The sequence below is a fragment of the Abramis brama genome (assembly GCF_963993115.1).
Source record: "Abramis brama genome assembly, chromosome: 4".
Lineage (NCBI taxonomy): Eukaryota > Metazoa > Chordata > Actinopteri > Cypriniformes > Leuciscidae > Abramis > Abramis brama.
The window spans coordinates 3436376-3461268 of record NC_139966.1 but is presented as its reverse complement, the minus strand read 5'-3'; the positions used below and the strand labels follow the sequence as shown (position 1 = coordinate 3461268).

The following is a 24893-nucleotide window of genomic DNA, read 5'->3' as shown; positions in this document are numbered from 1 at the left end:
AAATAGTACATTGGGTTTAATTTATCGTTTAATAAATAAATACATAGATCCGACTATTTTAAGATGAAATGCAAGGGTGTTGTTTTCAGATTTATCCACTCTGGGACCTGGTTTAAAAAAATAGTGGTTTCAGGCTCCCAAAATGCCTGATCCATTTGGACGAAACGCTGATACGATACATTTTTGTGATACAGCTAAACGCGTCTCTGTGTGGGAAAGGCCTACAATCAGCTAAAACGCCTTACAAATTCACTCAAAAACATTTATTTTTATCTAACTCAATAATAATGGAAACATACGTGTGTGTAAAAATATACATAGTGCTGCTCACAGAAACATACAAATCAAGATACAACTTTATTAAATCAAACATGGCACACTTTTATAAACTTTATTCAGTGATTTAATAACGAAAATATGATTGATGAAAAGGATATAAAGAAAATTATGTGGAGCATCTGAATCCACCCCTTCACCATCAACACGAATAAGGTTGAGAAATGCATGCATACAGATTGTCACTCACCATGACACACACACACACACTGTTCTTACTATCTATATGAGGATTTATTACACACATTTATTCTGACATTATATTTCAGTGACAGAAAGTTCAGCTGTGTTATTAATGTAATGAAGAGACAATAAGAGACTCTAGAGCATCATCTCACTGTCACTGGTTTATCATGAGCTCAAAGCATTATGGGTAGAATCTCCCATCAGTCTATTCTGAATCATCAACACAGTCTCACTGATGATCCAATATCAACCCTAAACCCAGGATAGAGTGGCTGAGTGAATGTGGTCTGGACTGTGTGTATGAGGCTCAGTGTGTCAGAGACGCTGTAGAAGGACAGAGTTCCTGCACTGTGATCCACATACACTCCTATTCTACTGCTGGACACTATAGGGAAATACGTCGATGTTTTATTGTGTATGAATACAGATCTGGAAGGAGAGCAGTACAAACCCCAGGACTGATCACCAATTCCAAACTCACATTCACATCCAACCTTCCTGCTGATGCTCTTATATGACACTGATATAGACACATCTCCACTCCACTCAATCTCCCAGTAACAGCGTCCACTCACACTCTCTCTACACAACACCTGAAGATAATCATCAAATCTGTCTGGATGATCAGGATACGGCTGATGCTCTGGGTAAGTGTAAGTAATCACTCTGTTCTTCTCAGACAGAAGGAGGCGTCTATTCGCTGTGTTCGGATCCAGAGTGAGGCGACTGAAATCTGATGGAGATCAAACTTATTAGAGAAAAATATTTTTTAATTTAGCTGAACATCAGTAACTCAGTACAGCTTGACAGATATCCTGTGAAAATCATTTATATAATCAATTTCAAAACTGTTCACTCATGTTTTATTTCACCTTCTATAGGAAGAACATGAACAGTTTTTTTCTGATTGTTTTTAAACCCGTTCACATCACCAGCAACAAAGTGATATGATCCCATTCATTTTGAATGAGAGCTGGTGACAGTGACATTGGCCATTACCAACAGGATGGAGGTGTGTTCAGCGATGCTATAAAATTGAGAAATGTTTAACTTTATGCTAATGAAGAGCAACTTTTAGGAGAGACAACCAATAGGAGTAAAGATACTGTCAGTGAAGCTCACACTTCGTCCACCTCAAGTGCAGGTGTAACGCTCACTTACAGCATTTATTGTAATTTGTAGTTGAAAAAGACAACTGCGTACCTGGTCGGACGCTAAGGGCATGCCAGTGTCCAGTGTCTGAAGCATGTGTGAAAACACTATATACGGAAGTATAAGAGGTTACATCTACAAGTCATGTACATGTAGTACATGTCTTCACTTTTTTGTCTTCAGGAGCCGTTTGTTTCAGCGTTAATTTTGACAGCATATTTTGGTTTAGTTTTAGTTATAGTCTTTTGACTAAAATGCCATTTAGTTTTATTCATTTTAGTCATCTGAATTGTTTTAGTTTTAGTCGACTAGATCTACAGTAGAATTAGTCAACTAAAATCGAATGGGTTTAGTTGAATTGCAACGAATCAGTTAAGCTTCAACTAAGCTTAGTTCTAAGCTAAGTTCTGCTCAGCTACTGTTCAGACGCTCTTGCTTACTGCTCTAAGCTTTGCTCTAGCGCTTTCATATTTTTATATTTTATCTAATTTTAACTTAAGCAAATCAGCACAGTGCTCAAACGACATAGCTTGGATTACTACAAAAAAGCAGAATTCTTTTATCCGACCAGCTTCCCACTGAAAGCCATCGGCTTACATTCCGGGGAAAGGAAAACACAACTGCCTACATTCAAAAGGATAAGAGAGAAAATGCCTATTCTGGTTCAAGAATCTACTTGCTGCACTAACTGCCACAGACTTTTACAAAGGACTACAGTTATTTGAAACACAGTTACTTGCGGGACCACCAAACCAGACGGAATACACAGCCAGTGAGTCCAATGAATCTAGTGCTCCTCGACAGGCCATACTGAGTGTAGAGAAACAACCCGTAACCGATCAACACACAAATCGATGGCACAAACAGGGAGCGAGACCCAAAGGCACTCGAGACATCAGATTGTCACGAGCATCACATATTGCCGCAGTAGCATCCTCTACCCCAGATACGGCTCTGACAAGGATTGCAAACACTGGTCTCCTACCACCGCCTATACATCTTGAGAACAGATTTGAAGTACAAATGAATGTAAATGAGGAATCCCCAAACGTGATTGTGATCGAACACAGACTGAATGGGCCAGTGGCTAACACTGATGCTAACTGGCGCTCAAGGTCGAGCAGACAGCGGCACTCAGCTCAGAGAGCAGCCGAGCCCAGGACTCTGATAGTGGGAGACTCCATAATCAGAAACATTAGCAGCAGGGATACAACAACGTGCTGCCTTCCACAAGCAACAACTTCTGATGTAAACAGGGAACTTCAGAACATTCTGATGAAACATAAGACTGCAAATCGACTCATCATACATGTGGGGAAGAATGATATTCATAAAGAGCAGTCAGAACTCCTTAAGAAGGATTTCAATTAAAGTAGTCACTATGTCTGATTTTGAAGAAATTGATGGCAAAATTTTGGAAGAAACCATACAGCACCTTAAAACATCAACCTCCGCCCCTTGACACACTTCCCACATGTTTTTTCAAAAGTGTGTTACACTGTTTAGAAGCAGATCTTTAGAAAATCATAAAATACTTCTTGACAGGCTGGAGAACTGGGTGGGGCTTTCTGGGATAGTCCTAAAATGGTTCAGGTCATACTTAGATGGGAGAGGTTATTATGTGAGTATAGGAGATCATAAGTCTGAGTGGACATCCATGACATGCGGAGTCCCTCAAGGCTCAATTCTTGCGCCACTCCTGTTCAACCTGTATATGCTCCCAATGAGCCAAATAATGAGAAAGAACCAAATTGCTTACCACAGCTATGCAGACGACACACAGCTCTACTTAGCCCTATCGCCTAACGATTACAGCCCCATTGACTCCCTGTGCCAATGCATTGATGAAGTCAACAGTTGGATGTGTCAAAACTTTCTTCAGTTAAACAAAGACAAAACTGAAGTCATTGCGTTTGGAAACAAAGATGAAGTTCTCAAGGTGAACGCATACCTTCACTCTAGGGGTCAAACAACTAAAAATCAAGTCAGGAATCTTGGTGTGACACTAGAGTCAGACCTTAGTTTCAGTAGTCATGTCAAAGCAATAACTAAATCAGCATACTATCATCTGAAAAATATTGCAAGAATTAGATGCTTTGTTTCCAGACAAGACTTAGAGAAACTTGTGCATGCTTTCATCACCAGCAGGGTGGATTATTGTAATGGACTCCTCACTGGCCTTCCCAAAAAGACCATAAGACAGTTGCAGCTCATACAGAACACTGCCGCCAGGATTCTGAGCAGAACCAGAAAATATGAACATATCACACCAGTCCTCAGGTCTTTACACTGGCTCCCAGTTAAATTTAGGATTGATTTTAAAGTATTATTACTGGTATATAAATCATTCAATGGCCTAGGACCTCAATATATTGCAGATATGCTCACATAATATAAACCCAGCAGATCACTCAGATCATTAGGATCATATCAGCTAGAAATACCAAGGGTTCACTCTAAGCATGGCGAGTCTGCTTTTAGCTATTATGCTGGAACCAGCTTCCAGAGGAGATCAGATGTGCTCCTACAGTAGTCACATTCAAATCCAGACTCAAAACACTTCTGTTTAGCTGTGCATTTACTGAATGAGCACTGTGCTACTGTTCATCTGACTATTTGTACTGTATTTTATTTTTTATCCTAAACTGGTTTAATTATTCTTATTTCTTTTGATTATACAGTATTAATTTCTTCTATGTAATGCACTTTGAATTACCATTGTGTATGAAATGTGCTATATAAATAAACTTGCCTTGCCTAAGCATTTCTCTAAAATTTCCAAACCTATTATATACTCGAGACAATTAATATGAATGATATTAAGGTTTGAACATGCAATACAGACACAGATTTAACTGCTGTGATGTTTATTTATCTTAAAATGAAATAAAACCACTTCTCGTAAAGAAAAAAGAACATGGTCTTCTTTAAATTAATTACTTGTGCGCTGTCTGAGAGGCGGCTTTTTATTTAAATATCTTCTTTTTGTTTGGGAAATTTTTTTGTTGATGTAAATTATTTGTCAACTAAATTAAAACCGGTTTGTTAGCGTGTTTGAAGCCTGGATTATAGAAAAAATCCCTGGCAAGCGTTTCAGGAAGTGTTTGCCTCCGTGTCCTAGATATCTGACAGAGGCAGGGCTCCTCCTCCATCAAGGAGACAAGGCGCAAGGAAAAATATTCTAAAGATATGTACACATGAGCGTCTACCAATAACATTAGAACGACAGCACTAGGAATGCCCATGAGCGACTCATTGTGTGTTGGTGATGTGAATGTAACTTTAGTGACTTACATTGTAAGAGGTCGCTTCTGGTCCTAGAAACAATGTTGGTGAATGTGACTGTGGAACAGACACGAACAGCGTGAATATCATGTTAAAAGATTCCTATGCATTTATTCCTAAGACATTTCTAATATGATGTTCTACATGATATGAGATGATGGAGGACTCATTTCTGAGAGCAGATGAATCTCCAGCACTTTACCTCTGTCTGAGATCTTTTTGATCTCCTCTTTGCAGAAATCCTCCAGTTTCTCTCCCAGCTGACAGACAGATTCTCTCAGGCCATCAAAAGAGAAGAGAGAAGTAAATGGGATGTTGGGTACAGTAGATTCAGGAGGTGCTGAGAGAGACTGGAAACTCTACAGAAAACAGAAATCGAATCTCATCACCTCCACACTGAATGATGAAATTTATACTTACACATAAATATCCATGTAACAAGACATTCATGGCCATATGCAGGATTTTAATTAATACAAGGTCCAACATCTGAGCTTGCTAGGGGGATTCAGAAGCATGTACCCCTAGCAAGATGTTTGTAGGGCAAAAATGGGATTTCAATTTTGCATATAGGTTTGGAGTGTAAATGATAACAGGGGATCTGAGGTTCATTAAATTTATACACAATATGCACACTTATTCATTTTTAATCTTATGCCTGTTAATGTTTCTGTCAGGATCCTGTCACCTAGTCTGTCATATTTAGGGTTTTATGACAAGATCCTGATACTAATTTCCTAGTCCTTGTTTATGTTCGGTTAGTGCACAGCTTCAGGAATTTTCCCTAAACTTCCCTGTCCTTTATCAAATTGGAGCATGAGGTCTGATTCATGTAGATCTATTTCTCCACTCTCCTTGCCTTCCAAGTCTGTGACAGTGGCTACGTTTACATGAAACCAAATAATCCATTAGTAATCGGATTGAAGGCTCAATCGGACTGAAAAGTAAACACCTTCATGTAAACACCTTAATCGATCCGATTGTGCTCGATCGGAATTAAATTTCCATTGGATTGAAAGGGGTGGTTTATTCCTTTTCTAATCCCATCAAAAGAAGAACATGTAAACACTTATTCGGATTTAAAAACCTAAACTGAAAGGACTGCACATGTGCAATGACCTAAAAATAGCGTAATGACAAATGGTTGCTGAACGAGTTGTTTATCCTGTTGAATAAGGGGCCGTTCAAATATCGATTTTTTTTTTGCACGTGCAAATTTGTTATTTCAAATGTAGGCGCGCTCGTTTTTCCAGGCACGCCTTTGCCGCGGCGAGATGAAAATATCTCAACTATTCAGAATGCTGCAAACTCTTAAGGCTATAAGAAGACACTGAGTTACAGTACAGGTCATGGTCATATAGAGGTTTTCCAAGACGGGTTCTACTCGGAATAAGTTTCGCAAGGGTCAGTCAAAGACATTGTGCTGTGCTTGTGCTGTGCATCAGGTGCAGAAGCTGGCTTCAAAAAACAGACGAATGAGTGCTGCCAGCATTGCTTTAGAGGTTGCAGAAGTGGAAGGTCAGCTTGTCAGTGCTCAGACCATACGCCACACAATGCAACGTCCCACCAGTCCTTGTTTCAGACTCTCATCCACAGACGACTGGTTTTGGGCATTTTTATTGCATGTGGTTACTGCACAACGGTTCATATGCTCATTGTCTCCAAATGAAGACCAGAAATGGATAAATATTAAGTCTGCTGTTAAAACAAATAAAGAACCAATGTAGGAGAATGGTTATTATGGGCAAACAGCAGGAAACTCGATATATTCGTGCAGTGTGCGCATGTAAAAAAATCTATCCTGATTTGAAGCTTGTGACATATAAACGCGCACATCAACCAGATCACGTTTAGCGTTCATGTAAACAATACGTTTGGATTCATCAATCGGAATGAATTCAGTCCGATTGAAATAAAAGTTGTGCACGTAAACGTAGCCAGTTTGAAGATCACCTGACTAAATTTTGGTGAACATTACTCAAAATTTGTATTTTAAATAAATGATTTCATTACAAAGTTAGTGGGAAATAGGTTCCACCAAGCTCATTGATTTTCCATGATGTAAGACAGGGGTTCTCAACTTTGGCAGTAAAGGTCCACTTTCCTGCAGAGTTTAGCTCCAAACCTTGATCAAACCCACCTACATGTAACTTCATAGTAATCCTGTAGACTTGATTAGCTTGTTCAGTTTAAAGTGTTGGTGACCCTACATTTATTTTCCAGAAGAAATAACTCAGAAAACTGTTTCCTAAGACAGGGAATTTCTATGCTGTTCCTGGATTCCCTCAACAGTATGCATTTTGCATGTCTCCTTAATCAAACACATCTGCTTCAGGTCATCAGCTCATTAATAGAGGCTCCAAGACCAGAAATTGGTGTTTTAGACAAAGGAGACATACAAAATGTGCAGGTTGGAGAAGATTTCCAGACATAAAGATGCTGTCTCTTCTGCTGATTCTAGTTAACTGCTCTTTCTGCTTTTGTGAAATATTTCTCATTAAGGCTCCTGTCATAGCAGCATCTTACTCTAGTCCACTAGATCTCTGTTACCTGCAGGAAATGGATGTGATCCTGTGTGTGTGAAAGCTGCTCCAGCTCAGTGTTTCTCCTCCTCAGATCATTGATCTCCTGCTCCATTTGCTTCAGTCCTCCTTCAGCTCGACTCAGCGCAGACTGTTCCTGATCTCTGATCCGCTGTGTCACCTCAGAGCGGCTTCTCTCAATGGAGCAGAGGACCTCAGTAAATATCCTCTCACTTTCCTCCACTGCTGTCTGTGCAGAGCGCTGTTAAGACACACATCACAATCACAGATCACAATCACACAATGGGCTTCAGTGGGAATGAAAGAGGATAGTCCTAACCAAGACTTCTCAAACTCACCTTATAAGACTCCACAGCCTCTTTCAACTGCTGAATGTCTTTCTCTCTCTGCTGGATTCTCTTCTGGAATGACCTCTGCGTTACCTTCAAATCGAACTGGATGACAATCCAAACGGTCCGTGTAGGTTGCGTCCATCCATTTTTTGATTTAGCATTGAAAGGAGAAACATGAAATAATGGCAACTTTTATTCATTTTTCATTTTTTCTACCACCAAAAAAATGAATGAAAAACAATAATTCTATTTGATTTTTTGTTTTTAGGTTCGGGGATAGAAAATGGAAAAATAGCTTGAATATCCAATTTCCATATGTTAGATAAAAAAGCCCTTTCCATTGATTGGTCAGCAAATTATCAGCATGTTACATCATCAGTTTTGTCAGGACCACTATCGTCAAATACTATTGACAATAAGCATACCGTTTGGATTGGCGATATGGTTCTGTTCAAGGCAATAACTCCCTGCAGAGAGCAGGGAGAGCAGCAATAGCCCCAAAAAACAAAACCACATGCTGATATCCACAAACACAAACTGACAACGAAAGTCTGGATGCATTTTTTTTTTAATGCAGTTACCCGAGTGAGCTAAGACACCTGAAATATCTGAAAATCTTGAGCAACAGCATGTTGCCAACAATTCAGGAAAGACTTAAGAAAATAAATGGATTATTCATGTATAGTTAAAGAGGTGTAGATGGCTAAGTCAGAATAAAGGCTATAATGGCTGAATTAAAACAGAAGAATAATGATAAAAGAATAATGAAGATTAAGTTTCATCGCGGCTGAGGTGTGAAAGATCCTTCGATTGGCATCAATAAGCATGAATGGGCCAGTTCTCTTCGCCAGACATTAGTCAAAGACTGTAAATGGGTGTTTACAGGGCAATAAAATATTTGATTAGCATCTTATCAGCCTTCTCTAAAAAAAACCTTCCCGACATACTCTTACTAAAATCTTCACAGCAAGGATAATTTTAGAGATATCATCTTTAAATCTATCAGCAGATTTAAAATGAAGCCTGCCCTCACTTACATTCACATAATATTTTTATACATTTAATATATATATATATATTCTTAATATTTTTTGTTTTATGTTTGAGCTTATATATCTCAATTTTAATAACGGTATGATTAATTTTGAGTCTTGAACTGTAAAATTCCAAGGGTTGGCTTTCTAAATATATGTTGGTTATGTGTCTATTCAGAATGAATTAATACGTGCACCCATGTTACGTTGAATAGGTTTAAACGTGATATGACAAGACTGAGATGAATCAGTAAACAGTACTCTAATTGACACCTGAATCTGTCTATTTAATCCATTAGAAATGTCAAGGACATGGTACAGTAATTGTACAAAATTGTACAGTAATGTCAGGTGACATTTCATTTTTGAGGGGAGAGTGTGGTAACTATAGCGCTATGGTGACAATTTGTAAACCTCCCTTTAAAAGGAAGTACAGATGCATGTTTTGCTGTGTTATTAGGGGCCAAGCACTGAAAGTGCGTAGGCACCTATTGAAATCGTTGGCGTTCTTCTTCTTATTATTCCGTTGTTTATTCTTCTTCAACTCTGGGAGTCTATGGCAGCCCATAGAACTGCTTGCAGGAAAGTTATGAAATTTGGCACACTGATAAAGGACAGTCTGAACAGTCCCCTTAGCAAATTTGAGTCTCTAACTCAATTCCAATAGCGCCACCAACTGTCCAAAGTTTAACTCCTGTTTCTGCTAGTAAATTTTGAAACATAAGGGCTAGAAACTAAATTCCTTTCCCCTCTGATTACTTGGCTCAAGATGATTACCATCATGAATTTTTTATTTTAAAAACCTACTTTTTTCGAACTCGTCCTAGCCGTCTGCTCCGATTTTCACGAAAATTTAACCAGATAATCTTCAGACCATGCCAATTCGTCAAACCGTTCTTGAATACCGCGTAAACTAATTTTATGTAGCGCTTACGAAAACAGACTTAAGGCTGTATCTACGTAACGCTTTATCGTATTCAGACCAAATTTGGTACGTCATCACAAGCATGACTTAAGGCGACATGCACCTACTGGTCTCAAGATATAAAAAAGGCTATTTTTGCTTATAACTTCTGAAAAGGTTGTCTAAAAATCATAAAAGTGGTCTTGTGGCAGCTGCCACCCCTGGGATACAGTCTTGCCACCCCATTTATAAATCAGATAATATTTTTTAAGTATATTTTATGTTCATAGCCTACACGTTGAAGGCCAAGGAGACCCGCACCAAACTCCTCTCAAACAGAAATCGCCGATTTAGAATCCCCGCTAAACTTCACCAGTGGCAGCAGGGCAGCCTGGGCAGGCTGCACAGTGCATCTGTCTGCAGTACGCAGTGTCTTGCAACCCGACTGGAGAGACTGAGCTGCCCCAGAGCCTCTGAAGGTGAAGTGAGTTTCCCCAGGTGTAGTTTAAACACACGTTTAACTTAGTTACATTTGTAATGAATGTATTGTATGCTAAAGACGATTCAGCATCAGCAAAAACAGCGAGTCTATTACGTTAGCCAAAATCAGCGGTCAAATCGCTCCTCGTGATTTGTAAGAGCACTCTTCCCTTTGATTAGCCTAATTTTGATTTTAGTAAAGACAAGAACAGCTTAATAAAAAATATAAAATATTGTTTGTATCCATAACGTTTACTGATGGTCGCCGTTACGCCGACGTAGCCTACGTTACGTGACAACACAATACAGTGCCAGTTAGGATATCGATCATTTGATTAGCTAAGCAGTCCTATTAAATCCAATTCCTCTCAGATATCACAGCAATGAAACCAGGTTACAACTGGGGAAATAACAAATACAATAGGATTAAGTGTGGGCGTTAATAGTTGGGAGAAAATGATGCACAATAATGATTAGATCTGCATTTGGTCTTAAAGAGGCAGCAGTCTAATAATCCTGCTGACGATTGCTCCATTAATGTGAATCAAACAACAAAAGGCAAAGAGAAAATCAGTCGCAGCTCTTGAATGATATAAGCTTTAATCTATCTATGATAAACTATGCAGTGTTATTTTAAATCTGACTTTATTAGATGTCTTTTTAGCCCATATTACTCCTGAACAGTAATGTCAGTAGACATTACAAAAATTAAAGCACTGGATATATAATTTGTATATTTGTTTAATTGTATACTTTTTTTGTTTGACCACGTGTTTGTACTTTGTTTTTGGTGTCCTATGTCTTCTGTATATAAAGCACAAAAGCCTGCACCCTTCTGCATAACATACATGTTTTATTTGTTTTGTTAAAGCATTACTTTTTCTTTTGCTATAGATATTTAGTTTACATTTCAAAATATAAAGCAATATTAATTGTCCAAAACAAAATTTCCCTTTTTTTTTTTAATATAACAAAAAGAACCGATAAGAATACAGTTAAAATACCGGATCATTAAGGAGTATTGGTAAGAGTAGTAATACCGAATGATACCCATCCCTATTGGCAGCAACAAATTAAAAGTTATGGCCAGTTAAATTAACTGTGATTAAATTCAGTATATATACTCAAATTCTCAAATTCCTGCCCCCCTCTTGCCACCCCATAAATATTTTTCTAGATCCGCCCCTGGCGAGCCACACGAGAAAACACTGTATCCGCGCCACTGATCGCAACGAGCACTTTGATCACTTGATTTACAAAACATTTCAGCGCTAGATCGTCTCTTATTTAAAAAACGAACAAAATGAATGCTCTGCCAGTTAACTGGAGATGTTTTATTTGTAGAATTGTTATATTCGTGTCGCGAGATGTTTTAAAAAGTGGTGGACAAAAAAAAAAATATGTAAAAAAAAAAACCAGCAGGATTGCGAGGCCCCCTAGTGGCACGAGGCCCTGTGCGGTTGCACAGTTCGCACAGTCTATGCGACGGCTCTGTGGGGACGTTTACATGTTTGCATGGTTGATTACCATATGAATAGTCTGCGCTGCACGTATGATAATGAGCTCAGACAGGAACGACTGTACCTGGCTACCTCTTGGTACCTCGTACGGTTACATAATCAGAAAATTATGTAGACATTTCAAGATTTCTATAGACACTTTTCTCATGTCTGTGAGGCAAGTTTTCGAACGGAGAAGTCTTGTTGTGCTCTATAGAGATGTATATAGGAATGTATATAGGAAAGAAATGTATGCAACAGCCAAAGAGTATAAAGAGAAACTTTATAGTAACTAATTTGCAGAGCAGTATACACCTGATGAACTCTTATTCTGCGTGATGGAAAAGACAGTATTCAGAAGACTTTTCAATGAGTTGAAAAGGGATGTTTCAGGGCCGCCCACTCATTCCAAACAAATAAACAAAGTGACTTCAAGCCCAAGGTCCGGTAAATAGTAAAAGCATATTATTTTTTATTTTAATTTTTTTACTTAAAAAAAACCCATCCTAGCTTAATTTAAATTTTTCCATTTCTTACAACAGAAGAAAATACCCTTCTCATTTCTCTTTATTACTAGTAGAAAATCATATGACCAGAAGGCACACCCCAAATAAATTTAAAGTACTAACACAATCATCACTGAGTGGTAAATGATCTAGCATAGAAACAGAAAATAGGTTCAAACCACACATTTACATAATATTATAAATGAACAGTGTCAGGATTTTTATCTTCATTGACAATTTTTAAGGTTTTAGTTCATCCAAAAATGTAAATTATGTTATCATTTACTCACCCTCATGTCGTCCCAATCTTGGTCGGTTTTCTTGTCTATTGTTTCATGAGACAAAAGCAACGTGTGTGATTTGTATGTGATTTGTGTTCTGTATACATGAGCTGATCAATGGTTTTATTTGAGACTGAATAATTATTTAAATTTTGCTCTGTTCATCATACAATGTGATTATAATCACTTCAGAAGACTTGGCTTAAACTACTGGATTACTTTTACATGTAAACAATTGTGTTATATTTATATTGTGTCAGCCTTATCATTGTTTTGTCCTGTAATTGCTGCTTGCAATTATACTTTCTCTTGCACCTACACAGTAGTCCATATGCCTGAAATAAGAATAAACCCAAATTTGTGGTTTCTCTGTACAGACAGCGATCAGTATTTACCCTCTATTGGTTTTGAACTGGCTCCAACAGGAGCAGGATCCTCAAAACTGCCCTCAGCCTGAGCTGTGTGAGAGAGAAAGATATCAGAATGAAAATACAGTGACATTAAACCACACAAACACATCAGCAAAGCAAAGTTTAGGCTGAAAGCCAGTAGTTATTTATTTATGAGTCATTCTATAACCCAGGATAGAGCAGCTGAGTTTGGGTTTTCTCTGTACAGACAGTGATCAATATTTACCCCCTATCGGTTTTGGTTCGGCTCCAACAAGTGCAGGATCCTCAAAACTGCCCTCAGCCTGAGCTGTGTGAGAGAGAATGAAAATACAGTGACATTAAACCACACAAACACATCAGCAATGCAAAGAGGAAAGTTTAAGTCAACAGTTAATTTATTATGTGAAACACCAATAACAGAAAAGTATTATATTTGATACATGAAAAAGGCTTTATATTAAAAAAAAAACTTTTTTTAATTCAACTTTTTATTTGAAATGGCACATTTAACAACTTTGTTTTAACTGTAACCTGTTACCTTGCTTGTGTTTGTTCTCTAACTGTTCAGCCACATGGTTCTGGTTCATCTTCCTCAGGATCTCCACCATGACCTTCACAGCTTCTTCTGGTCCAAAACGCTTCATCATCAGATCCACCGTGTCAGGGGTGTCTGCCTTATCCAGAGCAGCACTTGAAACACAGTAATGGTTCTTGAAACGCCATTTAAACCTCTTCAGTTCATCTGGGTCTAGATCATCCAGAGCAGCCAGAAGATTTTCTGAAACGGACGCCATCATCCTTCACTGATTCACTTCTGCAGGACAAGTAGGAAAAGAGCTGATCAGTCATCTGATGTGTGTTAAACGACTTACTTTGAAAGCTTTTCTGAACAACAACAGGAAAACAAGTTAAACCGGCTAACCTGCCCCGGGTCAGGTTATGTTCTCGAACTGAAACTGGACTAAGCAGCTGTGAGCAAAGTGACACTTGTCTGACGCAATAAAGAAGTCCCTCAGTTTCTCTGGATCCAAATTAAAGGTCACATCACCTGTGTCCCAGTTCAGGGGCTGCATCCTTCAAATGTGGCCTACTGCGCAGGACAGAGCGAGTGGATCATTCGCAGCCTAGCCTATCCCGCTACACCGACGGCAGGATTATCATCAAAGAAAATGGCGTGTGATTGTTCTTCTGTGGCGGCGGATGAATACACTAAAAAAAATTATTATTTACTCAAATAGCCAACAAAACAGGTGTTAAAAGCCAGGGGTTTTTCTTTCTTAAAAACGTGAACTAAATCCCTGAGTTACCACTGTGCGCCTTCACTTGTTCTAATATTTCATTATGTTTTAGGCAGCAAGGGGCAGACAGCTGAGTTTATTCAAATGAGGGCTGAAAATTATCATTTATTTACCCAAGGCCAAAAATATTTCCCAAAAAATATTGGAAACTTGTGTTTTATAACAAATAGCCCTCAACCCATACAATACCCACAAAAATAAGAAAACCAGTAGATAAGTCTTTCACTTTTTTAGTTTTTTGTAGTGCTGTCATGCAAACTATGGCTACAAATGTTTTAAACAAATTAGAGTGTCCAGAAATATGATTTCTGGACTATTTTGTATGCATGTACTGTTTAAAAATATGTAATATTTTTATATTAATATTATATTAATATTATAATATTTTATTACATGGCTTGGCTGAATTCCAATGTAGAATGTGGTCTGTTATTTCTTGATAACAGACCGCTGCGAAGTATAACAGACCGTTGCCATGAAAAACAGCGCGTTGCTATGGACGCGGAACGGACTATTTTCTTTGGCGGAAGCAATACAATCGTTTTTAAAACAATAAACTCCTTTTTAACTCAATAATTTGTCAAATGAATTATTTATTTTGTAGGTAGCCATGTAATAAGCGGGATAATGTATAGAGAGGCGGTCGTTATAGCGAATAACAAGCCCAACAGGCTGAATGAGACCCCGACGCGAAGCGGAGGGGTCTTGACAGCCTGAAGGGCTTGTTATTGAAGGGCTTGAAGGGCTTGTTATTCGCTATAACGACCGCGTCTCTATACATTATCCCTTACTTAAATATTCATATTTAAAAATGTTCTTAGTGTTTTCTTTTTCTCAAGATTTAGGACAATTCTGGATAAAACGGGCTGGCTGGGGAAGGTTAACTCCCTTGCAGGAAAAAAAAAAAAAAAAAAAATACAAAGTATGGAAATTTCAACGCATTCTCATCCTTGGGCGTCATATACATGACGCTTTTGACATTTCGTCTACATCGAACGCACATGGCACCCTTTAGCGTCAATATGACACGCACAGAGCTTTGTTCGGTTATGGGTAGGTTTAGGTCTGGAGTAGGGTTAGGGTTAGACCGCTAGGAGGCGCCTTCTGGCCCATTTCTATCTGCGTCTCATATTGACGCTAAAGGGTGCCATGTGCGTTCGATGTAGACGAAATGTCAAAAGCGTCAAGCGCCCTAGGATGAGAACGGGTTGGGAAATTTATAAACCATTGCTGGAATTTATTGTGCTCTTGTTGTTAACAGGAATGGTTTATTTTCTAATTATTAACAAAATAAATTACTAAAACTATTAACAAGATAAGTTACGTTCAAGATTAGAAAAAACAACATACAATTTTAAATTAACAGTACACAAAAGAGATTGGAAGAAAAACATTTTCTGTAGACTTTTAATGAGCTGAGCAGGAGATCCTAGTGGTGCTGCTGGACTGGGATGGGCTGCACAATAGAGACCCTGGTAAGGCCTCTGCCGGCAGGTATTCATCTGGGATGAGTGGATATTTCCACTGTCCAACAGATTAGCAAAATTGTATCCTGCCAATGCCTTTTTTGATCAGTTATTGTGATTTATTATGAGTGATGTAGATGACTGCTGCACTTATGATAGGGCGCATGTTAACTAAGAGAATGAGCAAAGAGCCCCTCCCTTGCGTGCGCTCTCTCTCTGTCTTCAAACTAGCGCTGGCAAAGACAGCGCCTGTGGCTGAACCTCAAGGACAGGGACAGAGTGTTTCTGCTTAATGCCCCAATCTCACCTGGCCTGTTTGGTGAACACAGTCATCAGCAAGTTTCAGGAGGTGAAAAAACATGAGGAAGCTTTCTGTGAATATACTGTGAACTGTGAATATACGCAGTCAGATCAGAATAGCCAGTTGCACTGATGGATACAGGGCAACATAACAGCATAATCACATATCAGTATGTACATAAGCACAGCGTCAGCAGCCTTAGCAACAACAACCGTGAGCCCATGTAGTCAATAGCAAGACTAGGAGATAAGTGAGGTTAATCACTCACCGAAAGCACTTGCGACACGATTTATGGCGTCACACTGAATTTGCATGTCCCTTAGTACAGTCAGCCACCATAGGCAGCACACGAAGAGCTGGTCCGTTTGTCCGCGACTGACCACTGCACTGAGTGCTGGGAATATGTCTTCCATACACGACAGGAAGCTCTTCCATTGTCTTCCATACACTGCACTGAGACAGGGGGCTGTTTATATTGTGCGAGTGCTTTTCTGTACACAGTAGGCACCGCCTCTGAGGCGAGGGGCTGCTTATCGTGTAAAAGATGCATGTATGAAGTGCCATGTGGGACCTGTGCCGACATGAGGACACTAGCTGCATTCTCCGCGCTCGGCTCGCAGCTCTACCACGGTGGGAGAGCATAACAAGCCAGGCTTATGAAGATTCTTTCTTTGTTGCCACTCGGCGCTGTGGACGGCGGGGAAAGCATGATACCTGCAGGCCATACCAGGTATGGACCACGGCTCAGCGCTGCTCCAAGGCAGGGCTCTGAACTGGCATCTCAAGAAAAAGCTCTGAAACTCATCTCTGGGAAAACAAGGCAAACCAGTTTTTCAAAAGGCGAGAGTGAAACTCTGGGGAGAGAACACGTCAAGACACGCATAACTGATCATGTATGCAGTAGATGGAATGAGATAGTCTGAGAAGTTACAGGTACAGTAAGAGACAGATGTACTTATTTAGCAGACACTTTTATCCAAAGTGACTTTGGTGATAAGAAGCATCATCATGAATATATTACAATGTTTATGGGTGTGAATTAGTTAAGTGTTTGTAGAAGTAGTGTGTCTTCAGTTGTTTCTTAAATGCATTGATGGTCTCAGCAGATCGGGTGGATAATGACAGCTCATTCCACCATATAGGACCAGAGAGTGCCAGTGTGTAGATGAGGCACAATGACTCGCTGCCACAAGAGCTTAGTTTAAACTTGCTTTAATGCCGACTGCAATGAAAACAACAGGCAGCAATATCACATTCTCGCTCCGCCCATGCAAATGCCTGGGACCAACGCCACATTCCACAAACTGGTGCAACCTCATTTTTTCTTAAGAACATATACCCTTTTCTCCAGTGACTGCTGAAGCACACAAGATGGGGATAATTATGTTGGATATCTGTTGGATATTTTAATTTCATTGAATCATAATCATGCACTGTTTGTTGGCTAGAGGAGAACTGAGCGCCTGAGCCTAGCTTCTGTCACCTGATGGAGTTTTGGTTCCTTGATTAGTTGGGGACACATATTCAAAATATTATTGATCTGCCTGCCTACACTAGTGATGTTACATATGACACTGAAGCTTCGATGCGCGTATCACATAAGCGAAACAATTTGTAGTGAAGCCCCATATCGAGGCGTGTATTGGTTTACTAGAGTCACGTGATCGATGACAAACGAAGCCTCACTTTCTGTCCAGTCACGTGCGCGTTTCGCTTTGGGTGTCAGAAGGCTCGAACTCCATTGTCATTGTTGCCTCAGTCTGGTTGATGGGTTTGTGAGGAGAGTACTGTACTGTGAAAGTTAATCAATATATTACGAGTAAATTAGCAACATTTATTTTTCTCTATTTCTTACACTATTATTTTTTGTTGTTGTGTCTTTTTGCTTTTGTAAAATCTTTGCACTTTTTGGTGATTTTAGGTAATTTGGTGTTGGTATTTGGGGTTAGGGTGGGATTAGGGGAGAGGGGATTAGGGGATAGGGTGTTGGTGTTTGGTGAAGGGTTTGTATTTAGAGCAATGGCAACAGCCAAAAAAAGGAAGACTTCCCCTATGTGGGAATATTTTGAGCTTATAGCTTCCAATGTATGCATATATTATTTACATAAATTCAAATTATTAGTTTTTACTTATTATATTGTTGTATGTTATTTCTTACTTTAATAACTTTTTTTAGAAGGTGAGATGCTTGGTGTGTGACAAACAGCTTGTCTATGGAAACAACACATCATCCATGCTAAGGCATTTCAGAGCTTTACATGAGACTGCACAGCCCCACAACAATCCAAGCACACAAAGTAGGACTGTTGCTTCATGATTTTTATTCATAATTGTGAATGCATTATCATGATTTCAATTAATGTATGTATAATATATATGACTTCTTTCATTATAGCATCTCGCAAGCAAATGGTTGATGAAGCATTGGTCAACATGGTCATAAAAGACTCGCAGCCATTTACAGTGGTTGAGGATGAGGGTTTCAAGGGCCTCATCCATGCCCTTGATCCTTCCTATATAATCCCAACCAGACAGGTGAGTAGCAGAGGTTGATTTTGATGTATACTCTATATAATAAATCTGTATAATAATATAATTGTACTAAAACTATGTTTTGTGAACTCAAAAAGGCTTTAAAGAAAATGGTGGCTTCAAAATATGAAGAAGCAAAGAGGATGGCCAAGGCAAACATGGAAAAAGCAACTGCTGTGTCTATAACATCGGACATGTGGACTTCTATCAACATGGATGCATATCTTGCAATAACCTGCCACTACATTGATGATAGTTATAAGCTGAATACAGTGTTGTTGGATGTTGAGAAGTTCCCAAACAGGCACACAGCGGAAAATATGGCCCTGGTGAAAACGAATATCATGATGGAGTGGGCAATCAAGGACAAAGTGAAGTGTCTTGTCACAGATGCAGCAGCAAACATGATCGCTTGTGCAAGAATTCTGCAAGTGAGACATTCAGTTTGCATTGCACATGCACTTAACACCATGGTTAAGAAGTCTTTTGATCAGGTACCAGCTCTGTGTGACATTCGAAACAAAGCAAAGAAAGTAGTCACCTATTTTCGAAGCAGCACCTCTGCCAAAGAAATGTTGACCCAGGTGCAGCAAAAGATGAACAGGCCAGCTCTGAAACTAGTGAATGAAGTGGAAACACGCTGGAACAGCACTTTTCACATGCTTCAACGGCTGCATGACGAAAGGCAAACTGTGGGAGCATCCCTTGCCTCACTTAAAACTGATATTGCTCCACTTCATGCACAGGACTATGAAGCCATACAGCAAATTCTGTGTGTTCTCGCCCCATTCCACCAGGCCACAGTAGAGCTGTCCGAGGAAAAACGAGTGTCTGGCTCCAAAGTAATTCCATTGCTAAAAATGATTCACCATTCATTACAGGTTGAACAACTAAGGTATTTATTTTTATTTATGTAGAATACTAGTTAGCAAATTTTGATGTTTTTTATAATTTTTTTTTATTATTGCATGGAGTAAATCATTTTGTATTTCATAGGTTAACCATGCCAATCACAAAAGAATTAACTGAAAACCTCATCAGGCGTCTGAGGGAACATCTCTGGAATATGGAGTCACTCAGCATAATGACCATGGCAACTCTGCTGGACCCAAGGTTTAAAAAGTTGGGAAAAAGTTTAAAAACTAAAATGACCGAGGCTGTCAAACGGCTAAAAACAGAATGTCATCAGGGCCGAAGATGAAAGACCATCCACATCATCAAGCACTCAGTCGACAGAAGCGCCATCATCAACCCAACAGCCCAAACCAAGCTCAAGTATGTATTTATTATTATTTTTTATTTTTTTATTGTATTTTATAATTGTTGACCGTTGATGTGTGTTATATATACAATTTCTCCTCACACTTCTAAGTTGGAAACCTTTGGCTTCTGTTGGACACTGCTGTGGACCAACACAAACAAAGCTCAAATGCCACTTCGGATGCAATTGTAGAAGTGGATAAATACCTTTCAGAGACAAACATACAAAGAACTCAAGATCCACTTGAATACTGGAGAATGCAGAAACAAGTCTACCCCCACCTATATACACTGGCATTACAGTTTCTTTGTACCCCGGCCTCCTCTGTACCATGTGAAAGAGTGTTCTCTAAGGCTGGGGAAGTACTGTCCAAGAGGAGAAATAGACTCAGCCCCAACACTGTGAAACAACTTTTATTTCTTAATAAAAATAATTAAAAACTTTATCACCTTTCTGTCATTCCTACAGTTACATAAGCACTATCATTAACAAGTGTCATAAGCACAATTAATAACAGATGATCCTATCAGACAATGTCCTTGTTGAGGAACTTACTGTATTGGTGCGTGATGATGTTCCTTCATCTCCTCCATCCCACAAAGATAAGACTCGCCATTTACCAGGGAACTTTACTTCAGACAGCACCAAAGGAAGGCGTGAGTGCAGGATTTGTTCCAAAAAAACTCCTGTTTTTTGCAAGACTTGTTCAACACCATTGTGCTTTCAGCCAAAGCGTGGCTGCTTCGCTGTTTGGCATGACCAGCACTGACTAAACAGGACTTAGCATTTTGCTGGAGACAACAACATTGTTGATTTTTTTTATTTGCCTTTTCTGTTGCAAAGAAATTCAGATATTTTTTATATATATTTTTTTTTTAATATTTCATAATATTTTACTTATATTTTTATTGTTCTGTTGTGCAAATAAATCACTTGTATAAAGTCTAATGGTTGTGTGGATTATTTTATAATTGAAAAAGCATGGAGCAGTGTATATGATGACTAAAATAGCTTGCAGTACCCTTCATAACATTTGGTCATTAGGTTGCTTTTTGAGGTATCCAAGGAGGCTTCTTGGTACCTGGACATAGTCTTGGAAAAAATATTGCAGAAATCTCATTTTTCATAATATCTTCCTCAAATGTGAAATATAAACTGATGAGACTTGTTGCTTTCAATCAATTACCTAACTGGATTCATCCAGGTTTGTTTTCATTTATTTTTTCATAAAATAATAAAATGTTACTTGCAGTACAAATTATTTTCAAGACACTTTAAATTCTATACATTTTTGTCTGTGTAAGTTTTTTCAACTTTTACATTTGGGTAATAAACTCTAAAGTGTCTTCTTTTTAAATATGTCTAAATTGTGAATGTAGAGCAAATTGTTCAACAACTACAATTATTTTAGTTTGGGGATGTCATTTCTGGGGATGTGCCTCAGGCAGGGGAGGGAGAAAGGGAACTGACATAGTCTTGGAAAAAAGCTTGCAGAACCCCATTTTTCATTATATCTTCCTCAAATTTGAAATATAAACTGATGAGACTTGTGGCTTTCAATCCTTTACCTAATTGGATTCCTCCAGGTCTATTTTTATATATTTGTACATGAAATAATAAAACATTCTTTGTAGATCACATTATTTATGAAGCACTTCAACTATTATAACTTTTTATTTGTTTGAGCATTATCAACTCTGATTGATTGTTAGTAGAGTGCCAAGTGTCTTCTTTCCAAAGAGACCTTAATTGTGCCTGTGGTACACTGTTCTCAGGAGCTATATTTATTTGAATTCAGGTAGGCCTATGTCATTTTCAGCTGTGAGCCCCTGAATGGGGGTGCAGGTTAACAGGTTAAAACTCTTGTGTGATTGTGAATGTAAATTGCTAGTCTTGGATCAATGGCAAGCTATACATAGACTGTATGTTATTCCTTCTAGTTGAATGGAAGAAAAGTGAAACAATTTAGCCTATATATTGTATATTTTAGTGTAATGCTGTGTTTATAATAAGTTTTTTTTTTTAATGATATCTTAAAAAAAAAGAAATACATTTTCCAAAAAGCAAACGCATGTTAATAATGCATAATGTAATAATTTTTTTACAATGACAGAACTGGTGGAGGAAAAAAAACATTGGAGATGATCAGCCTGGAAGAAACTGTACTACTTTCCACTGAGAATGATGTACCGCCCCAAGAAGAAGATTTGGTCACGTCACCGTCTAGCTTACAGGTCTTGTGTGAGGATGATGTAATTGGACAGAAGGCATCAATAGTGTATGAATTGAACTTGAAACAGCTGGTTACGTGTCTAAAGCTGCCTGTTTTGAAATGCAATTTCACAAATAATGTGACAAATCAGGCTTGCCAGGCTTCAGCACCATTTGAAGTAAATCTGACTACAAGAGGCACAGGAACAATCATTGAATGGGTGAGTCAAAAAGTATCTACATACCACAGCAACGTATACATCTACATTATTTATTTAACTTTAATTTATACAGAAAAGTTGAGTTTGAGTTTGTCTAATTATAATATTGTTTTAATATTTTACAGATATGTTCCAATGGACACAAAATATGGAAGTGGAACTCACAGCCCACACTTAAATATGGGATCCAGGCAGGGGACTTCATGATGGCTACAAATGTACTGTCTGGGAATAACTACTATAAAGTTTCCCACCTGTTCAAATACATGAACATGGGATTTGTTGGGAAGGACCTTTTCTTTAACATACAAGACACCTACTGGGTAGGAACAATCAGGGAATTTTAGGAAGTGAAGAGATCTCCATCAATCCAACGGCTGCAGGATAAAGACAGTGTTGTAGTGCTAGGTATGGGCTTCTTGAAAATAATTTCATTTCAAACTACATTTTTGTGTGTAATATCCTTAATTCATGATTTAGTTTAAATTTGTTGTTTTATATATATATATATATATATATATATATATATATATATATTTTAAAGTACAATGTTTCTAATCGATTTTGATCTGGTTTTTATTTTAACCTGTCTTTAACTTTTTTCTAGTTTGTCATCGCATTTCTCATTTTGAAATCATTTTTGTTCTTGACTTTTACAGCAGATGGAAGAATGGACAGTCCAGGACACTGTGCACAGTACTGCACCTACACCACAATGGAGAACGAATCACAGGAAATCATATCTGTTGTGACCATTGACAAAAGGCAGACCCAGGGAAACTATGTAATTATGGAAAGAGAGGCTTTTGTAAGGACCATGGACAAGCTTCTTACTGAAATAAAGCTCACAGAAATATGTACGGATGCTCACAATCAGATTTCTTCTCTTATGAGAAGTACGGTAGTTATTATTTACTGAATAAATATATAATCTTTTGTTTAGTAGATGTGGATGTTTTTTTTCTATTGCATATATTAGCTTCAAAATAACTTGTTTTTGTTTTGCTTCAAAGATCCTAACTCTGGTAGGTGCAAGGACTCAGGAGTACTTCACTCATGGGATATGTGGCATGGTGTGAAGAATCTGGCCAAGAAGATCACAGCAGTGGGTTTTTATATTTTTAAAGTTTCAACTTGGACATGTGAACATATTTTTATAACATAATCTAAATATGTTTGTTTTTTTTCATACTAAGGCAGGACAGCTGTCAGGGCAAAAAATACTTCTGAAGTGGACCAAAGACATTGTTAACCACTTTTGGTTCTGTTGTAAGACAGCAGAGACTGATGGGCATTTCCGGGTAAGTAATACATTTAAAATTTTATTCCAAATTTGCAGAGATGGGGGACTCGAGTCATATGACTTGACTCGAGTCAGACTTAAGTCGCAAATTTTAGGACTTGAGACTTGCTTGACAAATATTAATAAAAGACTTGACTTGACTTTGACTTGATATTCATGACTTGAGGTAAATGACTCGAAATAACTTGTCTTTTTTAAAATAAATATCTGTATTTGAACGCACTGCAACAATCACGTGACGCAGCAGGAACGCGCGCTGTGTGAACAAAAGCCGTAATAATGCAGTGTCGTAGTGATGACGCTGAAGCGCAGGATCGTTTGCCAGCTGTGAAACGGTACGTAATGAGCAAGTTTATGATCGAATCAGAGAGAAAAAAATGCACAAGCATGCTTTCTCGAGAGAGAAATCGCAGCTCATAAGCAAACTTAAGACGCTGCTGAGACATTACAAGTCACATCGATGTCATGTGTCTTTACAGGATTTTTACGGGTTGTGTGTGAACGCACTCTCTGATGATTCCGGAAAATCACTGGCAGTGTGAATGAACCTAAATCAAACTAACCCGAGTCAAATCTCGGGTCACTTTATCCGTGTATTTTCCGGAATCTCTGTGTGAAAGGGGCTTTGGTCACACACCCTGGCGAAGGCTCATTAGCCGCAGCGCATAGGTGTGCAAGTAGCTACTTGTCATCTGATTTTAAAATATTAAAGCCATGATGAAATAAAGGCTTTCTATATACCGGTATGCTATTTTTAATAATATTCGAGTGCCTTGGATTAATGATTTTTTTATGATCTGAATAATCCCTTACATACAAAACACAGCGAAAAACACAAAATTTCTTGAAAATTAAAATCGGGTTAAAATATGCCATATTCCAGTTTTTCTTACCTGCATACATCCCTTTGTACTGTCTAGTTATATGCTACCAATATAGTCTGCTATCCCAGGGTTGACTTGAATGTTAAAAGAAATATAAAAAAATTTTAACTGTAATTTAATAATAATTAATAACAGTGGTATTAACTAGCGATTTCTTTTTACTTATTCTATGCCCCATATACTAGCGTTATAAGCTAATCAGTTTTTAGAGATAAAACACTCGATTATCATGAAAACAAATCCCAGAGAACGGTTGACTCGGTTCCCATGTGTTATTACACCCCAGGTTCATTTTGCGCCGGAGTTGTCCTTTAATAGCATAATAGCATGTGTACAGTGTCTAATAATTGGATAGTTTTTGGGGATGCACATAAAAGATTGTGAAAAGACACCTACACACAAAGAAAAAAAAAACATACAGACTTTCGAACCGAACCATGCATACAAAAATAAACAAAACAAAAATTCAAACTTGCAAGCACAACC

At 38.3% G+C, this 24893-nt stretch overlaps 2 protein-coding genes across 3 annotated transcripts; one reads left to right on the top strand and one right to left on the bottom strand.

The window, feature by feature from the left end:
* LOC311081828 (tripartite motif-containing protein 16-like protein) lies at positions 1-16455 on the bottom strand. 2 transcript variants are annotated; one of them, XM_084112533.1, is made up of 10 exons: positions 16264-16455; positions 13469-13744; positions 13175-13237; positions 12934-12996; positions 12548-12582; positions 7841-7936; positions 7510-7743; positions 5162-5318; positions 4969-5016; positions 1-1255 (listed from the first exon to the last, which is right to left on the bottom strand). In XM_084112533.1, exons 2-10 carry the CDS (start codon positions 13725-13727, stop codon positions 741-743), a joined length of 1470 nt encoding a protein of 489 aa, XP_083968659.1. In that variant the 5' UTR covers positions 13728-13744; positions 16264-16455; the 3' UTR covers positions 1-740. The 2 variants fall into 2 exon arrangements, with proteins under 2 accessions (XP_083968659.1, XP_083968658.1); XM_084112532.1 differs by lacking the exon at positions 16264-16455 and having other exon boundaries at positions 2-1255; positions 13469-13817.
* Positions 16317-20040, top strand: LOC311081829 (E3 SUMO-protein ligase ZBED1-like). The gene is made up of 6 exons (XM_084112534.1): positions 16317-16928; positions 18172-18292; positions 18391-18530; positions 18626-19422; positions 19524-19802; positions 19900-20040. Exons 2-5 carry the CDS (start codon positions 18229-18231, stop codon positions 19726-19728), a joined length of 1206 nt encoding a protein of 401 aa, XP_083968660.1. The 5' UTR covers positions 16317-16928; positions 18172-18228; the 3' UTR covers positions 19729-19802; positions 19900-20040.
* Positions 20041-24893: the final 4853 nt, after the last annotated feature.

What these genes read in the sequence shown, in the direction of transcription:
- LOC311081828 (XM_084112533.1), bottom strand. Translation starts at nt 13,727, where the DNA reads ATGATGGCGTCCGTTTCAGAAAATCTTCTGGCTGCTCTGGATGATCTA. An exon ending in CAGTTCAAAACCAATAGAGG is followed by an intron (nt 12,583 to 12,933) that starts GTAAATACTGAT and finishes ATGAAACAATAG; the next exon opens with ACAAGAAAACCGACCAAGAT. An exon ending in AAGATTGGGACGACATGAGG is followed by an intron (nt 7,937 to 12,547) that starts GTGAGTAAATGA and finishes ATTGTCATCCAG; the next exon opens with TTCGATTTGAAGGTAACGCA.
- LOC311081829 (XM_084112534.1), top strand. Translation starts at nt 18,229, where the DNA reads ATGCTAAGGCATTTCAGAGCTTTACATGAGACTGCACAGCCCCACAAC. An exon ending in CAACAATCCAAGCACACAAA is followed by an intron (nt 18,293 to 18,390) that starts GTAGGACTGTTG and finishes CTTTCATTATAG; the next exon opens with CATCTCGCAAGCAAATGGTT. An exon ending in TTACAGGTTGAACAACTAAG is followed by an intron (nt 19,423 to 19,523) that starts GTATTTATTTTT and finishes TGTATTTCATAG; the next exon opens with GTTAACCATGCCAATCACAA.